This window comes from Lipotes vexillifer, unplaced genomic scaffold, assembly GCF_000442215.2.
Source record: "Lipotes vexillifer unplaced genomic scaffold, Lipotes_vexillifer_v1.1 scaffold648, whole genome shotgun sequence".
In the NCBI taxonomy this organism is placed as follows: domain Eukaryota; kingdom Metazoa; phylum Chordata; class Mammalia; order Artiodactyla; family Lipotidae; genus Lipotes; species Lipotes vexillifer.
Genome location: NW_006797096.1, coordinates 1,547,927 through 1,565,656, shown reverse-complemented (window position 1 = coordinate 1,565,656; position 17,730 = coordinate 1,547,927). Strand labels below are relative to the sequence as shown.

Here is a 17,730-nt window from a genome sequence, read left to right as displayed (position 1 = left end):
AGCCATTTTACACTTGCTATGAAATGTGAAGATACATTGGGAGGACGTTTTTCCTCAGGGTATTGTTTTAGGTTCTGTAGGAATGCCACAGTCAGCTGTGGTTCATCTATCTCTAGAATGGATTAAGAAATAAAATCCTTAAAATGTCTCTAAAGGTTCAACTATTTCAGAGGGAAGAAGCCAGATGATTTAGAGATGTCATTTGTTGTTCTTCTGGACCAGTTTGGCTTTTGGTATACATGGAATTCTGATCTCAGTTGATAAATTATATATTCCTTAGTTACCTAACTTAAGAATTACAACTACTGTTGTTAATAATTTCTGCTCTTATGTTTCCTTAAATCTCCAGAGCCAATATAAAGTCCTTCAGTATATACCTTCTTGTAAATTTTTATATTGTTATAGATAATATTTATCATTTATTGAGTACTTACTCTGAGCCAGAGACTGTTCTATATGCTTTTTATATTTTCTGTCAATTATTCCTCTGATAGTCCTTTGAGGTAGGCATCATCCTTCCCTCCAGTTTAGAGATGGGGAAACAGGCAGAGGAGAATAAGTATTTGCCCAAGGTCCCAGGCTAGTAAGTGGTAGAGCCTAATAGCCTGATTCCATGCTACATACTGTTCCCCTCTGCAAGTCTACACAGCTCCCTCAGACTTACTGTAGTTTAAAAAGATATGTGAATACTGAAGATCATAAGCACGCCTCACCTTTGCTTTATATGTAACAGGCAATGCATTATCTCGTTAATTCTTTAAACAGTCATTTCAACAGCTCTGATTTGGTTCGTAATACTTTACTATCATTTCCAAATCCTCTGAGCCAGAGTTTTCCAGCTTCTCAGCATATCTCAAACTTCTTTTGTATTACATTAAGTCCTTCGATTCAGTATTGCCGGTGCTGAGGAATTTGTTTTAAACCACTTTAGAATGTATTTATTTTTATTACCTATTTCATGTATTGTTGGAAATGTCAGTGGTGATTGTCCTTTGTTTTTACAGAGGGGTACTGTGACCACCATTGTTTTGCAGTTTCTGAAAGTGTTTCGAGGCAAAACTTCAGGCGTGGAGAGACCAATGGAAGGTCACAAGGCAGAAGAAGAGGTGTTGGATATTCTTCGACTGAACGTGGGTGGCTGTATTTACACAGCCAGGCGGGAGTCCTTGTGCCGCTTTAAGGACTCAATGCTGGCATCCATGTTCAGTGGTCGTTTTCCTCTAAAAACAGATGAATCAGGTAAATATCTAAAGTCTGTAAGCATTATCATGAATATTCATTAAAATAGGAGTCTAGTTTAAATTCCCTTTAATTTTTCTAATTACAACAGAATGTATTAGCTTACTCTGTTAATTACTGAGATCATTGGGACTGTATGGAGATTCATTAAGTACATAGAGAAATTAAATACCAGTTTCTAGAATCTGTGATGCTGTCGCTAAAAGTTGACAAAAAAATAATGTGTGTAAAGGCCAGCCATCACCTAATTATGGGGATTAATCATATTTTGAAAGTTGTTCCATTCATACAACTCAGTGGGTAAAGGTATTGAGCCTGATTAAATATATTAGCTTCTCTCTGTGTTCTTCTAGTTAAAAAATGTATTTCTCTGGAGAAAGGAGCTGCTCTCATAGCTGACAGGGCAGGTACTGTCAGTGTAGAATTAGTGTTAAACTCACACCTAGTCCAGCTGCAGAGCCTTGTGTGGGCAGATGTGTATATGCCTAAGAAGACAGCAGCTCAGTGATACCGTCAGTCACCCAGGACTGAAAATTGGTGTTTCAGAAGAAACTGTAAAATACAAGGGTTAGGGTCCTGGGGCCACTCTCTGCTTTGAGTGCTCTGGTAAATAAACTTCAGCAGAGCAAGTAAGGCTTTTTGTACATCTTAGGCATTCTGGGGCTCGTAGAACCCACTCTTGCTTCTGTGTTAGAAAAAAGGGATTGAGGAGCTCAGAGCATGAGGGGCTGTTAGTAACCCTGGGTCTGGAGAGATTGCCAGATGAATGGCAGTTGGAAGAATGGAAAACTCACTGATGTCTGGTGCCCAGGACTGGATGTCCATCTGGACAGAAAGTTTGTTGGTGTAAAGGTGGTAAGCAGGGACTGAGTTGTTTCCTCTGCCCCTAAGTTTTTACCTTTTTTTTTTTTTTGCGGTACGCGGGCCTCTCACTGTTGTGGCCTCTCCCGTTGCAGAGCACAGGCTCTGGACGCTCAGGCTCAGCGGCCATGGCTCATGGGCCCAGCCGCTCCGCGGCATGTGGGATCTTCCCAGACTGGGGCAGGAACCCATGTCCCCTGCATCGGCAGGCGGACTCTCAACCACTGCGCCACCAGGGAAGCCCAAGTTTTTACCTTCTTAATCCCATCTTAAATTAATCAAGGGAGGAAGGAAATCATTGAGTAACCTCACACAGAAGTGTTTTTTTGTTTTCTTAATTCTGCTGAATTGTCTACAAAAAGTCTTTTATCATAAAGTAGTACCAGTATAGCATTTCTTTTCTAAAGTTTCATACAAAGGAACTAACCTAATAAGTCTGAACAAATGGCATACCCATAGCTAGGAACCCAGGGTTTATTTGTTGGCAACACTGCAGGTCGACTTGTAGGGTCACTGACATACAAATGCTGGACCTCATTATACCCTCATTAGGGAGGAACTCCATACACCTTTCCTGGCCCAGCTGGGTTGAGATTAGTGGTAAGCTTCTGTTTCTACCAGCAGTCTAAGGTCTCCATGGCTTTTGCAGAGGCCATAGTGGGAATATAGTCCTTGATTTCTAATGGAACTCAGAATATGTTTTCCTTGTAGGTGAGAATACAGAGGCTCCCCAAATTTGACTAAACCTATTTGAACACTAGATATTAACTTTCTTTTGAGAAAGAAACATTTCTAATTGTAGAGGTCTTCAGTCTAATTCTAGTTTGACATGTTGACATTTTACCATGGTCATTTGTATCTATTCAATCATTTTTGAACTGAATATTTTCTAGGGGCTTGTGTTATTGACCGTGATGGACCTCTATTTAAATACCTTTTGGATTATCTTCACGGAGAAGTTCACATTCCCACAGAGGAGCAAACCCGCATTGCTCTGCAGGAAGAGGCTGATTACTTTGGCATCCCTTATCCGTACAGCCTGTCTGACCACTTGGCCAATGAAATGGAGACATATTCTTTAAGGTCAAATATAGAACTTAAAAAGGTCTTGGCATTTTCTTAAGTTTTACAATATATGTAAGAATGTTTATCTAATATTCATTTATTATACATTTATTATGCACAAAGCAATGTATGTTATTTTGTATAGCCCATGTTGTAACATAAACCAAAATGAGACCGTTTTACTTCTTACAATATTTTTTAAAGTGTATTATATACCTTTATTTGTTTTGTTTTGAATTTTTGAATTTTATTTTATTTTATTTTTTTATACAGCAGGTTCTTATTTTTCATTTTATACATATTAGTGTATATATGTCAATCCCAATCTCCCAATTCATCCCACCACCACCAACACCACCCACCAGTTTCCCCCCTTGGTGTCCATACATTTGTTTTCTACATCTGTTTCTCCATTTCTGCCCTGCAGACCGGTTCATCTGTACCATTTTTCTAGGTTCCACATATATGCGTTAATATATGATATTTGTTTTTCTCTTTCTGACTTACTTCACTCTGTATGACAGTCTCTAGATCCATCCACGTCTCTACAGATGACTCAATTTCGTTCCTTTTTATGGCTGAGTAATATTCCACTGTATATATGTACCACTTCTTCTTTATCCATTCGTCTGTTGATGGGCATTTAGGTTGCTTCCATGTCCTGGCTATTGTAAATAGTGCTGCAATGAACATTGGGGTGCATGTGTCTTTTTGAATTATGATTCTCTCTGGGTATATGCCCAGTAGTGGGATTGCTGGGTCATTTGGTAATTCTATTTTTAGTTCTTTAAGGAACCTGTATACTGTTCTCCATTGTGCCTGTATCAATTTACATTCCCACCAACAGTGCAAGAGGGTTCCCTTTTCTCCACACCCTCTCCAGCATTTGTTGTCTGTAGATTTTCTGATGATGCCCATTCTGACAATGAGGTGATACCTCATTGTATTTTTGATTTGCATTTCTCTAATAATTAGTGATGTTGAGCAGCTTTTCATGTGCTTCTTGGCCATCTGTATGTCTTCTCTGGAGAAATGTCTATTCAGGTCTTCTGCCATTTTTGGATTGGGTTGTTTGTTTTTTTAATATTGAGCTGCATGAGCTGTTTATATATTTTGGAGATTAATCCTTTGTCCGTTGCTTTGTTTGCAAATACTCTCTCCCATTCTGAGGGTTGTCTTTTCGTCTTATTTGTAATTTCCTTTGCTGTGCAAAAGCTTTTAAGTTTCACTAGGTCCCATTTGTTTATTTTTGTTTTTATTTCCATTACTCTAGGAGGTGGATCAAAAAAGATCTTGCTGTGATTTGTGTCAAAGAGCGTTCTTCCTATGTTTTCCTCTAAGAGTTTTATAGTGTCCGGTCTTACATTTAGGTCTCTAATCCATTTTGAGTTTATTTTTGTGTATGGTGTTAGGGAGTGTTCTAATTTCATTCTTTTAAATGTAGCTGTCCAGTTTTCCCAGCACCACTTATTGAAGACACTGTCTTTTCTCCATTGTATGTCCTTGCCTCCTTTGTCATAGATGAGTTGACCATAGGTGTGTGGGTTTATCTCTGGGCTTTCTATCCTGTTCCATTGATCTATATTTCTGTTTTTGTGCCAGTACCATACTGTCTTGATGACTGTAGCTTTGTACTATAGTCTGAAGTCAGGTAGTATGATTCCTCCACCTCCGTTTTTTTCCCTCAAGACCACTTTGGCTATTCAGGGTCTTTTGTGTCTCCATACAAATTATAAGATTTTTTGTTCTAGTTCTGTAAAAAATGCCATTGGTAATTTGATAGGGATTGCCTTGAATCTGTAGATTGCTTTGGGTAGTATAGTCATTTCAACAATATTGATTCTTCCAATCCAGGAACATGGTATATCTCTCCATCTGTTTATATCATCTTTAATTTCTTTTATCAGTGTTCCATAGTTTTCTGCATACAGGTCTTTGTCTCCCTGGGTAGGTTTATTCCTAGGTATTTTATTCTTTTTGTTTCAGTGGTAAATGGGAGTGTTTCCTTAATTTCTCTTTCAGATTTTTTGTCATTAGTGTATAGGAATGCAAGAGATTTCTGTGCATTAATTTCATATCCTGCAACTTTACCAAATTCATTGATTAGCTCTAGTAGTTTTCTGGTGGCATATTTAGGATTCTCTATGTATAGTATCATGTCATCTGCAAACAGTGACAGTTTTACTTCTTCTTTTCCAATTTGTATTCCTTTTATTTCTTTTTCTTCTCTGATTGCCATGGCTAGGACTTCCAAAATTATATTGAATGATAGTGGGGAGCTGAATAAGAGTGGTGAGAGTGGGCAACCTTGTCTTGTTCCTGACCTTAGTGGAAATGCTTTCAGTTTTTCGCCATTGAGGATGATGTTGGCTGTGGGCTTGTCATATACGGCCTTTATTATATTGAGGAAAGTTCCCTCTACACCTACTTTCTGCAGGGTTTTTATCATAAATGGGTGTTGAATTTTGTCAAAAGCTTTCTCTGCATCTATTGAGATGATCATATGGTTTTTCTCCTTCAATTTGTTAATATGGTTAATCACATTGATAGATTTGCGTATATTGAAGAATCCTTGCATTCCTGGAATAAACCCCACTTGATCATGGTGTATGATCCTTTTAATGTGCTGTTGGATTCTGTTTGCTAGTATTTTGTTGAGGATTTTTGCATCTATGTTCATCAGTGATATTGGCCTGTAGTTTTCTTTCTTTGTGATATCCTTGTCTGGTTTTGGTATCAGGGTGATGGTGGCCTCATAGAATGAGTTTGTGAGTGTTCCTCCCTCTGCTATATTTTGGAAGAGTTTGAGAAGGATGGGTGATAGCTCTTCTCTAAATGTTTGATAGAATTCACCTGTGAAGCCGTCTGGTCCTGGACTTTTGTTTGTTGGAAGATTTTTTATTTATTTTATTTATTTATTTTTAATTTAGTTTTCTTTTTTATAAATTTATTTATTTTAATTTTGGCTGCATTGGGTCTTTGTTGCTGCACGCGGGCTTTCTCTAGTTGTGGTGAGCAGGGGCTACTCTTTGTTGCAGTGCACAGGCTTCTCATTGCAGTGGCTTCTCTTGTTGCGGAGCACAGGCTGTAGGTGCGCGGGCTTCAGTAGTTGCAGCATGTGGGCTCAGTAGATGTGGCACACGGGCTTAGTTGCTCCACGGCATGTGACATCTTCCCAGACCAGGGCTTGAACCTGTGTCCCCTGCATTGGCAGGTGGATTCTTAACCACTGCGCCATCAGGGGAGTCCTGTTGGAAGATTTTTAATCACAGTTTCAATTTTGTTACTTGTGATTGGTCTGTTCATATTTTCTATTTCTTCCGGGTTCAGTCTTGGAAGGTTATACCTTTCTAAGAATTTGCCATTTCTTCCAGGTTATCCATTTTACTGGCATAAAGTTGCTTGTAGTAGTCTCTTAGGACTTTTTGTATTTCTGCAGTATCTGTTGTAACTTCTCCTTTTTCATTTCTAATTTTATTGATTTGAGTCCTCTCCCTCTTTTTCTTGATGAGTCTGGCTAAAGGTTTATCAATTTTGTTTATCTTCTTAAGGAACCAGCCTTTAGTTTTATTGATCTTTGCTATTGTTTTCTTTGTTTCTATTTCATTTATTTCTGCTCTGATTTTTATGATTTCTTTCCTTCTACTACCTTTGGGTTTTATTTGTTCTTCTTTGTCTCATTCCTTTAGGTGCAAGGTTAGATTGTTTATTTGAGATGTTTGTTGTTTCTTGAGGTAGGATTGTACTGCTATAAACTTCCCTCTTAGAACTGCTTTTGCTGCATCCCATAGGTTTTGGATCATCGTGTTTTCATTGTCACTTTTCTCTAGGTATTTTCTGATTTCCTCTTTGATTTCTTCAGTGATCTCTTGGTTATTTAGTAACATATTGTTACTTCTCTACAGTTTTTGAAGACATGTTTCTTAATTACCACTACTCATTTTTTAAGGCCAAAATTGTATTCTAGGAAAGTGTATTACCACACCTCCCAAAAGTTTATGGCGTTTTTATTCCTCATTGAATGTTTAACACTTTTTGATGGCTTTTTTTTAATAGGACTCTTCTGCTCTTGAAGTTCTTCTTAAATTAAGAGCAGTACTGTAGTATGTGAGGGTGTAGTGGGATTAATTCATTTACTGAAATAATATTTTAAAAGGATGGTCATGATAAATAAAAGATTGTATAAAATCCCTTACCTGATTTAGTGAGTGTAGCAGTTTGTTACTAAGCTAAAACATTAGTTTGATTACTTCACCTTGAGATCAGTAAATCTTTTTTTAAGATGCTTCTGTTTTAAATCACATTTGAAATGTCTTTACATGACTTGAACAGCTTCATCTGTTTTTGTCTTATTGATAAGTATTATATTTGCTATTAATTAGCACTTTTGAACATCTAAGAAAAATATTTTTCCTAGATAATTGTTCATAGTGAAAAGTGGTTTGAATTGGTTTGAATTCTTTGAGTTGGATGTCAGTGTTTAGGAGAGCAAGCTAACAGTATGGTCATTAGGAGTGCAGCATGAAGAGAAAGTTGATTTGGTTCCAGACCCCCTTCAGGAATTTGCATGGTTGTATGGGTTCTGCTATTGGAATTATTTATAAACTGAGTTGTCGAACAGTCTTTTGGTGCTGTTTGCCATATCTGCAGAGTGGGGCTGAAAAAGCCTAACTGGAAAGTTGGGACAGATTAACATTCACCTTTATAGTCTTTCATTGGTTTGTATGCACAACAGACACAGCATGCGAACATTCATTCTGCCAGCCAACTCCTATTTATTTCAAATGTTTTTGACATACAGGACCCTGTTCTAGGGACTGTGTGGGACACAAAGAAATATGACATGCAGTTTTTGCCCTTGAATGGTTTATAATGTTGTTGGTGATTTTCATAGATGTGCAAGTGAAGATAAAAGCCAATACAGGAGTTAGATAGCAATATTAAATGAAAATGCAACACATGTTAGGGTCCTCTTTTCCTTCACTGAGTCAGTAAATATTAGCATCTCCTTTGTATCAGGTACTTTTCTAGGGACTTGGGATACAAAACAAAACAGAAAAGAGTGCCTGTCCTCAGAGAGCTCACAGCAATAATGCTGTTTCTCCCAGGGAAGGCCTGTACCACTCCACTGGGTGAAGCCCTCTTCCTCTTTGCCCCTTAGCACCTCGTAGGCTTACCTAGTAGCACTTCTTACACTGTGTGCTGATGGCTTATTTAATGTCTGTCTTCTGCATCAGCTATAAACTCAAGGAGGGACCCTGTCTTCTGCTCACCATTATGTCTCCAAGGCCTTAGACAGTGCTTAATATTCACACATAGGTACTTAGTATTCAAGTGATTGAGTGAATAGGTGGATAAATGCCAAATGAGTTCAGACAGTATATATTGAGTTCATATATTCATATCTTTCAGTATAAAAGAACAAGTTAATCTGGTTAATCCATGATTGGATTTGGAGTTAAGAATAAGCATCAACTACGGGGCAAGTCAGTAGGAGGTAAAAGGAAGATTGAGTCAAATGGAAAATCGGGGGGAAAAGAAAGGGAAAAGAAAGAATTTTAACTTTTACTTATTATATGAAGATTTTAAAATGATGTTGGTAGTGAGTCTAAAGGAAGAAAAAGTAAAACATAATTTCCATGTGGAAAAAGATTCTTTAGCTGAAAAGGTTTTGGGTTTTTGGATGGTGATTTGCCTCACCTCCCCCAATACCCCAAATTCAACAAATGGTTTGGTTTTTAAAGGCATAAACAGTAGGCTGAGATATATAATCTTTTTATTTCCGTTATGACCAGCTGAAATTACAGCTTTACATGAAAGTAATAGAGCAAATTCATTTTTACTTTACTCCAGAATTAAATTCAAATTTTATATATTTTTTTGCCCCAGGCTTTAACAGACTTCTGTGATTCGTATGGTTTAGTTTGCAATAAACCAACAGTTTGGGTTCTCCACTATCTTAACACATCTGGTGCAAGCTGTGAGAGTAGAATTATTGGTGTATATTCCACAAAAACTGATGGAACAGATGCAATTGATAAGCAGCTGGGAGGAAGAATTCACAGTAAATGCATTTTTAAAAGGTATGTCTGCGTTTAAATATGAAAAGGAACAAAATAAAGTCTTGGTCTCTTCTAAGAGGTGTTATTGAATGGAATATGTGGTTGACTAGGAAAGAAGCCAGTACCTCTCAACAGACAGAGTGAATCTCATAGCTGTCGAGATAGGCCTGTTTCACGAGGAGGTTGTAATTCAGACCATTTCACATCTGTATAAGCAATAGGCCATCTACTTGGTCTAGTACAGTGGTTCTCAACTGGGAGTGGTCATCAGAATCCCCTGAGAGGCATTATAAAAAGAGAAAAGAAAGAAAGAAAAGGAAAGCCACATGCCTGGGTATCTCCCCTCCACTATAGTCCAGGGACAGAAGCCTGGCCTAGAAGTCAGCAGGCCCACTGAGGGACCCAGGACTGGTTTGAGAAATGCTGAAAGACTTTTCATCTGGTCCCTCCCAACTTTAAAATTCTATGCCTTGAACATGTTAAATTCTTAAGGGTTATTCTGTTAATATTTTCCCTGTAATCTCATTTATACTAGTCAATTCACTTAGCAAAATTTTTTTTTTAATTCTCTGAGAGATTGGATTGGGTCACATGTCAGTGACTAATGCACGACCACATGAGCTTGCTGTTTAGATAATTAATATGTTATCATTTTCTGAATTCTTTACAGGCAGGGATGTTTGTATATGATGTATAAGTGCCTGACATAGTGCTAGGAAAGTTTTAGTCAAAGTTGAACCTTTTCTAACTTTACTGGAGTTAGGTGATTTTTTTAAGAAAACTTATTTTAAGGATTTGTTGATTTGTCTGCACAGTTTATATTGTGGAATTAACAAATACTTTACCGCAGTAAAAAGAGATCACATGTAGGTTAGTACGTAAGTATAGTATATTATACTCATCTAGTATGTCGTATATAGAATATATATACATATATATATGCTTAAGGATCACAGAAGAACAACTACTCATTACCTACATATTTTTTTCCCTTAGTTAACAAGCACTTATTGAGTGTCTATTAGCTGTATATATGTATACACATTCATACCTAGGTAGTATATTTTCATTACCTTTTGTAATATTTCTAGGGAGGCAGGAAATAATGTTCAGTATATTTGGAGCTATTATTCAGTAGCAGAATTGAAGAAAATGATGGATGCCTTTGATGCCTGGGAAGGAAAAGGTACAGTACAATTCTTTCATTTCATGGCAGAAAGTAGACTTTTCCTTAATAAGACAAAGCAAGTTCAAATAGAGCATTTCTTTTTTTGAGAAAATGTTTTTGGTGTGGGTCCAGGTAGTTGTCACCTTATAGTAACACTGAGGCAGTTTACTTACAAATTTTTAAACCCCATGAGTTGCTAGGTATTATTAATAATCTATAATACAGTAACCTAAAATACACTTTGGTTAGTTATGCTTATTTAGTTCAATTTAAAAAGAGTTTCTGGGGCTTCCCTGGTGGCACAGTGGTTAAGAATCCGCCTGCCAATGCAGGGGACACAGGTTCAAGCCCTGGTCCAGAAAGATCCCACATGTCACAGAGCAACTAAGCCCGTGTGCCACAACTACTGAGCCTGCACTCTAGAGCCCGCGAGCCACAACTACTGACGCCCACGCGCCTAGAGCCCATGCTCCGCAACAAGAGAAGCCACTACAATGAGAAGCCCGTGCACCACAACGAAGAATAGCCTCCGCTTGCTGCAACTAGAGACTGCCTGCGCACAGCAACGAAGACCCAACACAGCCAAAAATAAATAAATTTATTTCAAAAAAAATAATAAAAAGAGTTTCTGTAGCACCTACTGTGTACCTAGCATTGTCCTAGGAAGTATACCCCTAAATTAAGCATAAAATGTGTAATCAAAAAAAAAAGAGAGAGAGAAAATGAAAATAATGCTGGGAAGATATCTAAAGAGCCCTTAGAAAACAAATATTCTTTAAATGCACACTTTGAAATTTGACTGTCTTTACCAAGCTGCTTATGTGAGTTGATAATAGTAATGCTGCTTGATATTCAGTGTGATATGTAGTTTACATTCAGTATCTCTTAGTCCTAAAACAGCCCTGTATGCTGGTTTACGATTTTATTGATGAGGAAAAGAAGTCTCAGAGAGACATGCCACTTGATTAAAGATCACAGAGGGTTAACTGTTCTATGCCTAAGTTTTTTTTCATAATTAACATGTATTGAGTGTCAATTAGGTGCAGGCACTATAATTAAGTCCTAAAATTGTCCAGAGATAAATAAGACACATCTCAGTCCTCAAATGATCTTAAAAGCTGGTAGAGACAGACATTGCAAGTCATGTAAGATTGAATAAGGAAAGGAAGAGGCTTTTAAAAACTATCAGCTGTTCCTCTTTCAGGCAGGATGCTAGTACCAATCCTTGTTTTCCTCAACTTTGCCCCACTCACTTTTCCTCCTTTTTCTTTTCATATCGTGCCCCTCAAACAGATAGGATGAAGTGTGTTGAACAAAATGCTGTTCTCTTTAAGCTTATTACTTGAGATTTAATTGACTTTGAGACACTTGGGCTTAAGTTGAAGAACAGCCCCCCTGGTGTTCTTGTCTCCTTTTGTGCCGCTGGACTAGCAGTCTGCCTGGGAAGCTTTGGGAGGGCCTGGCTGCAATTCTTTCTACACTGACTCAGGAAGCTGGAGCAGAGAGCTGGGATCACTGACTTTAACAAAGCGTGTGACTGATTTTAACTTTTTAGAAAGCATGTAATAGAGTATCATTGTTATCTAACAAAGTTCTGGAAGGCCTGTGGAAAGCCATAATACAGGAAACAGAAGTAAGAGAAAGAATTATTGAAAGGAAGAAGACAGTTATTGTTATTTGTGGACAATATGTCTTTGAAGAAAACCTGAAAAGAATCGACGAAAGGTATTTCAAATGATGAGTTTAGTAGACTAAACTAGCTAGATACAATATAAATAAAGATTAGCAGCTTACTTATGGTAAATTAATTAGAAATTATAGGAGAAAATCCCATTCACAATAGCAATAAACAAAAATAACTAGGCTGCGCCACCAAGAAATACTTGGGTCCTTTACGAAGAAAACTGCTAAAATGTATTTATCTGTCCATCCATCCATCCATCCATCTATAAAAAAAGAAGAGATGAAGATTACTGTGAGACATACCATGATCCTGAATGGGAAATCTGAATATTATAAAGATGTCAGTGTTTCTCAGATTAAATTATAGGTTTAACACAATTCCTACCAAAATATCAATGGACCTCTTTGGGAATCTTGAGGAAATGATCCTAAAATTCCTTTGAAAGAATAGATAGGTGAAATACCCCAAAACATTTTGGGAAGTAGAAGTCATTAGAGGGATGAGTTTAACTCTGTTTGATGGCCAAAATACTATATGTAGCTCTATACTAATAAAACCATGTCTTTCTGGTACAAGAATAGATGCAGAGATCAGGAGTAAAATCCATTAACTTTATAAGAATAAAATCACTATGTGATAAGAAAGCATTAAATACCAATAAAAAAGGATAGATTATTTGAGAAATATGCTTGGGAGAAAAACAGAACTTTAACCTCACATCATTTATGAAAATAATCCCAGGTAGATTTATGAATGAAAAATGAAACTATTATAGACTATAATGAAATATAAGCAAATAACTGATTTCTTAATAGCTTATTACTTGAGATTTAATTGACTTTGAGACACTTGGGCTTAAGTTGAAGAACAGCCCCCCTGGTGTTCTTGTCTCCTTTTGTGCCGCTGGACTAGCAGTCTGCCTGGGAAGCTTTGGGAGGGCCTGGCTGCAATTCTTTCTACACTGACTCAGGAAGCTGGAGCAGAGAGCTGGGATCACTGACTTTAACAAAGCGTGTGACTGATTTTAACTTTTTAGAAAGCATGTAATAGAGTATCATTGTTATCTAACAAAGTTCTGGAAGGCCTGTGGAAAGCCATAATACAGGAAACAGAAGTAAGAGAAAGAATTATTGAAAGGAAGAAGACAGTTATTGTTATTTGTGGACAATATGTCTTTGAAGAAAACCTGAAAAGAATCGACGAAAGGTATTTCAAATGATGAGTTTAGTAGACTAAACTAGCTAGATACAATATAAATAAAGATTAGCAGCTTACTTATGGTAAATTAATTAGAAATTATAGGAGAAAATCCCATTCACAATAGCAATAAACAAAAATAACTAGGCTGCGCCACCAAGAAATACTTGGGTCCTTTACGAAGAAAACTGCTAAAATGTATTTATCTGTCCATCCATCCATCCATCCATCTATAAAAAAAGAAGAGATGAAGATTACTGTGAGACATACCATGATCCTGAATGGGAAATCTGAATATTATAAAGATGTCAGTGTTTCTCAGATTAAATTATAGGTTTAACACAATTCCTACCAAAATATCAATGGACCTCTTTGGGAATCTTGAGGAAATGATCCTAAAATTCCTTTGAAAGAATAGATAGGTGAAATACCCCAAAACATTTTGGGAAGTAGAAGTCATTAGAGGGATGAGTTTAACTCTGTTTGATGGCCAAAATACTATATGTAGCTCTATACTAATAAAACCATGTCTTTCTGGTACAAGAATAGATGCAGAGATCAGGAGTAAAATCCATTAACTTTATAAGAATAAAATCACTATGTGATAAGAAAGCATTAAATACCAATAAAAAAGGATAGATTATTTGAGAAATATGCTTGGGAGAAAAACAGAACTTTAACCTCACATCATTTATGAAAATAATCCCAGGTAGATTTATGAATGAAAAATGAAACTATTATAGACTATAATGAAATATAAGCAAATAACTGATTTCTTAATGGGGAAAGAAATTATAAGCTTAAAATAAAACATAAAGACAAAGAAATTTGATTACATAATATTTAATGTATTAACTTTAAAACATAAAACATTATAAATAAAATTTAGAAACTAATAAAAAACTTGGATAAAAGTGTTGCATTAACTGGACAAAGATTATCCTTATAATAAAGAGGGTTTATTTAAATTCATTAGAAAACCAGCTCAACCCTACTACAAATAAATGTATAAGGTTCATGGCCATAAAATTCCCAGAAAAGGAAATGAATATAGCAGAGGTTCAAACTCATTATCAATGAACTATACATTAAGTGAGAACTATTTTTTTATATACCAGATTAGTAAAGATCTCATGAATTCTTGGCAGGAATAAAGTTCATATTACTATTTTTGGAAATAATTTATCAGTATGTATCAATAGCATCAAAATTGTTCATATTCTTTGAGCCAATAATTCTACTTCTAGAAATCTACCTTAAAGACAAAATCAAATGCAGACAAAGGCTTATGAACAGAGTTGTTCAACTAAACATTGTTCATAGTAGGGAAAAAATAAAAGCAATCTAAATGTCTATAATGCAGGGTCAAATACATATTGGCACATCCACAGGTTATAGATGGGTATAGCTATTAAAATTATTTTGAGGGAATTCCTGGGTCGTCTTTTGGTTAGGACTCCACGCATCCACTGCAGGGAACATGGGTTCGATCCCTGGTTGGGGAACTAAGATCCCACATGCTGCGTGGCTGAAAAAATAAAAATGATAAAATAAAATTATTTTGAATAACTTTTTACGTTGATGAGTGCCCATGATAAAGTAAGAAATGGTCAAAAGCAGAAAACAAAATTAAATGTAATGTGTTTTCAATTATGTGCATATGATACGAATAGAAAAAAGGCTGGAATGAGATACATCAAAATGTCATGAGCCATGATTCCTAGTTTTAGGATTAGAAGTGATTTTTATTTTTTTTTAATATATACTTTTCTATATTTTCCAAGTTTTGTACAATGAATACGAATTATAGGCAGGAAAAAAATGAAAGTCTTAAAAACAAATTGCAGTATATCCTTTTTTTTTTTTTTTTGCGGTACGCGGGCCTCTCACTGTTGCAGAGCACAGGCTCCGGACATGCAGGCTCAGCGGCCATGGCTCATGGGCCCAGCCGCTCTGTGGCATGTGGCATCTTCCCGGACCAGGGCACGAACCCGTGTCCCCTGCATTGGCAGGCAGACTCCCCACCACTGCGCCACCAGGGAAGCCCGCAGTATATCCATTTAAAGGAATACTCAGAAATAAAAAGAGATGATTATTCATACATATATCAACATGGATGAATCTTCAAAACATCATGGTAAAGAAGCCAGACACAAAAGGCTATGTGGTGTATGATTCCATTTATATGATACTTTGCAAAAGGCAAAACTAAGGAATGGAGGGCAGGGCATCAACTGTAGAAGGGTAGGAGGGAACTTTTTGGGGATGATAGAAATGTTCTGTATCTTGATTGTGGCCATAGTTACATGACTGTATACATCTGTCAAAACTCAGTGTACTTAAAAAGAGTGAATTTTATTTTATGTAAATTATATCTCAATAAAGCTGACTTAAAAATAAAAACTTAATAGATGAGATTTGGTGATGGTTTTGTAGCATAAGTAGGTTTGGGAGTATGATCAAGCAGTTCTAGAAAGTTGTTGTCTTAAAATGAGGTCCATAGACTTCGAGTATTTGGACATGTCTATTATATATAATAATTTATGTGCCCAGCTTGCTAAGTTGTTTTTTATTACTAGCCCTTTAATGATTAAAAAAGAAGACACCAGATTCCTTGTTGGGACTTAAAGGTTACTGTTGTTTTTAATACCAAGCAGTTTTTATTCAGCATCATTCTTTAAGCCTTTTTTAATGTGTCTATTTATAATTTTTATGGTTCTTTTTTTTTAAAAATGAGGTGAAATTCACACAATATAGAATTAATTACAGTATACATTTCAGTGACATTTGCTACATTAACAGTGTGTGTAACCAGCACCTCTATTTAGTTCCAAAACACTTCTGTCACCACAAAAGGAAACCCAGTATCCATTAAGCAGTTACTCTGCATTCCCCTCTTCCTTCAGCCCCTGGCAACTACCAGTCTGCTCTCTGTCTCAGTGGATCTGTGTATTCTGGATATTTATATAAATGGAATCATACAGTATATAACGTTTTGTGTCTGGATTCTTTCACTTAGCATAAGGTTTTTAAGCTTCATAAGAATACATTTTCAGGGACTTCCCTGGTGGCGCAGTGGTTAAGCATCCGCCTGCCAATTCAGAGGACACAGGTTCGTTCCCTTGTCTGGGAAGATCCCACATGCCGTGGAGCAGCTAAGCCTGTGCGCCACAACTACTGAGCCCACGTGCCACAACTACTGAGCCCACAAGCCACAACTACTGAGCCTGCGTGCCACAGCTACTGCAGCCCGCGCGCCTAGAGCCCACGCTCCACAACAAGAGAAGCCACTGCACTGAGAAGCCTGCGAAGCACAACGAAGAGCAGCCCCCGCTCACTGCAACCACAGAAAGCCCGTGCGCAGCAACGAAGACCCAACACAGCCAAAAATAAATAAATTAAAAAAAAAAAGGAATACATTTTCAGCTTTCAATCAGAAACATATCAAACTATTATATATAGAATGGATAAACAACAAGGTCCTATTGTATAGCACAGCGAACTGTATTCAATATCCTGTGATAAACCATAATGGAAAAGAATATGAAAATATATATATATATACACATACACATATGTATGTATGTATAACTGAATCACTTTGCTGTACAGCAGAAATTAACACAACATTGTAAATCAACTATACTTCAATAGAATAAATTTAAACAAAGAAACATATCAGAGTTAAAAATTAAGTGAATTTGATTGGAATCTTGGCCTGCCACATTAACACAGATTATTCTTGTTTGAAAAGATGCCTATAAGGTATTGATACCTCATATTCATATAGTGGTTGCCTCTTACAGAGTGGTTCACAAAATTTATCTGATTTGATGATTGCAGTAACCTAGTGAGGTAGACAGGGCAAGTGTTAGAACCCCTACTGTCCAATCCTTTCACATTACTACCAACACTATGACTTATAATAAAGGCACCTAACATCTCTTGAGTGCTAAGTCTGTGCCAGGCTCTGTTCTAGGCATTTTGTTTTTATTTTCTCATTTAATTATCGCAGCAAGGTATGTACTATTATTGTCATCATTTCACAGGTGAGAAAATTTTCCCAAGGTGATATGATTAGTGAATGACAGAAATGGGATCCAGATCCAGGCAGTTTTGGCTCCAGTGTCTGTGCCCTTAACCAGCATACACTCAGTTGCCCAAGGTCTGTATAACGACCTCTGGTTATCAGTGGCAGAGCTGGGGCGGCTGGTAGCCAGCTCTTTCTGGACCCGGGTCATGAGCTGTGCCACTATTACCCTGGCGCCTCTTGGGAGCACTTCCTGCTTATACTTCTCTTCATCAAATGGGAGTCATGAACCTTAAACTTTTTCTGGCCAGTCTTATACAAAAGTGTTGCTGAGCCTTTGGCAGTGGACAGTGGTTCTCTAAATTGTCTTTTTATCTTCCAGGTGTTAGCTACTGGCGGGTGCCTCATGAACTGATAGAATGTT

At 37.0% G+C, this 17,730-nt stretch overlaps 1 protein-coding gene across 1 annotated transcript in view; it reads left to right on the top strand.

Annotated features, from left to right (window-relative positions):
* Window positions 1–1,079: 1,079 nt before the first annotated feature.
* The window catches only part of KCTD18 (potassium channel tetramerization domain containing 18), a 27,080-nt gene continuing 10,429 nt past the window's right edge, over window positions 1,080–17,730 (top strand). The window contains 5 exon segments of the mRNA XM_007469200.1: window positions 1,080–1,239; window positions 2,994–3,205; window positions 9,055–9,248; window positions 10,319–10,413; window positions 17,689–17,729. Of these exon segments, the coding sequence (XP_007469262.1) occupies window positions 1,080–1,239; window positions 2,994–3,205; window positions 9,055–9,248; window positions 10,319–10,413; window positions 17,689–17,729 (702 nt within the window).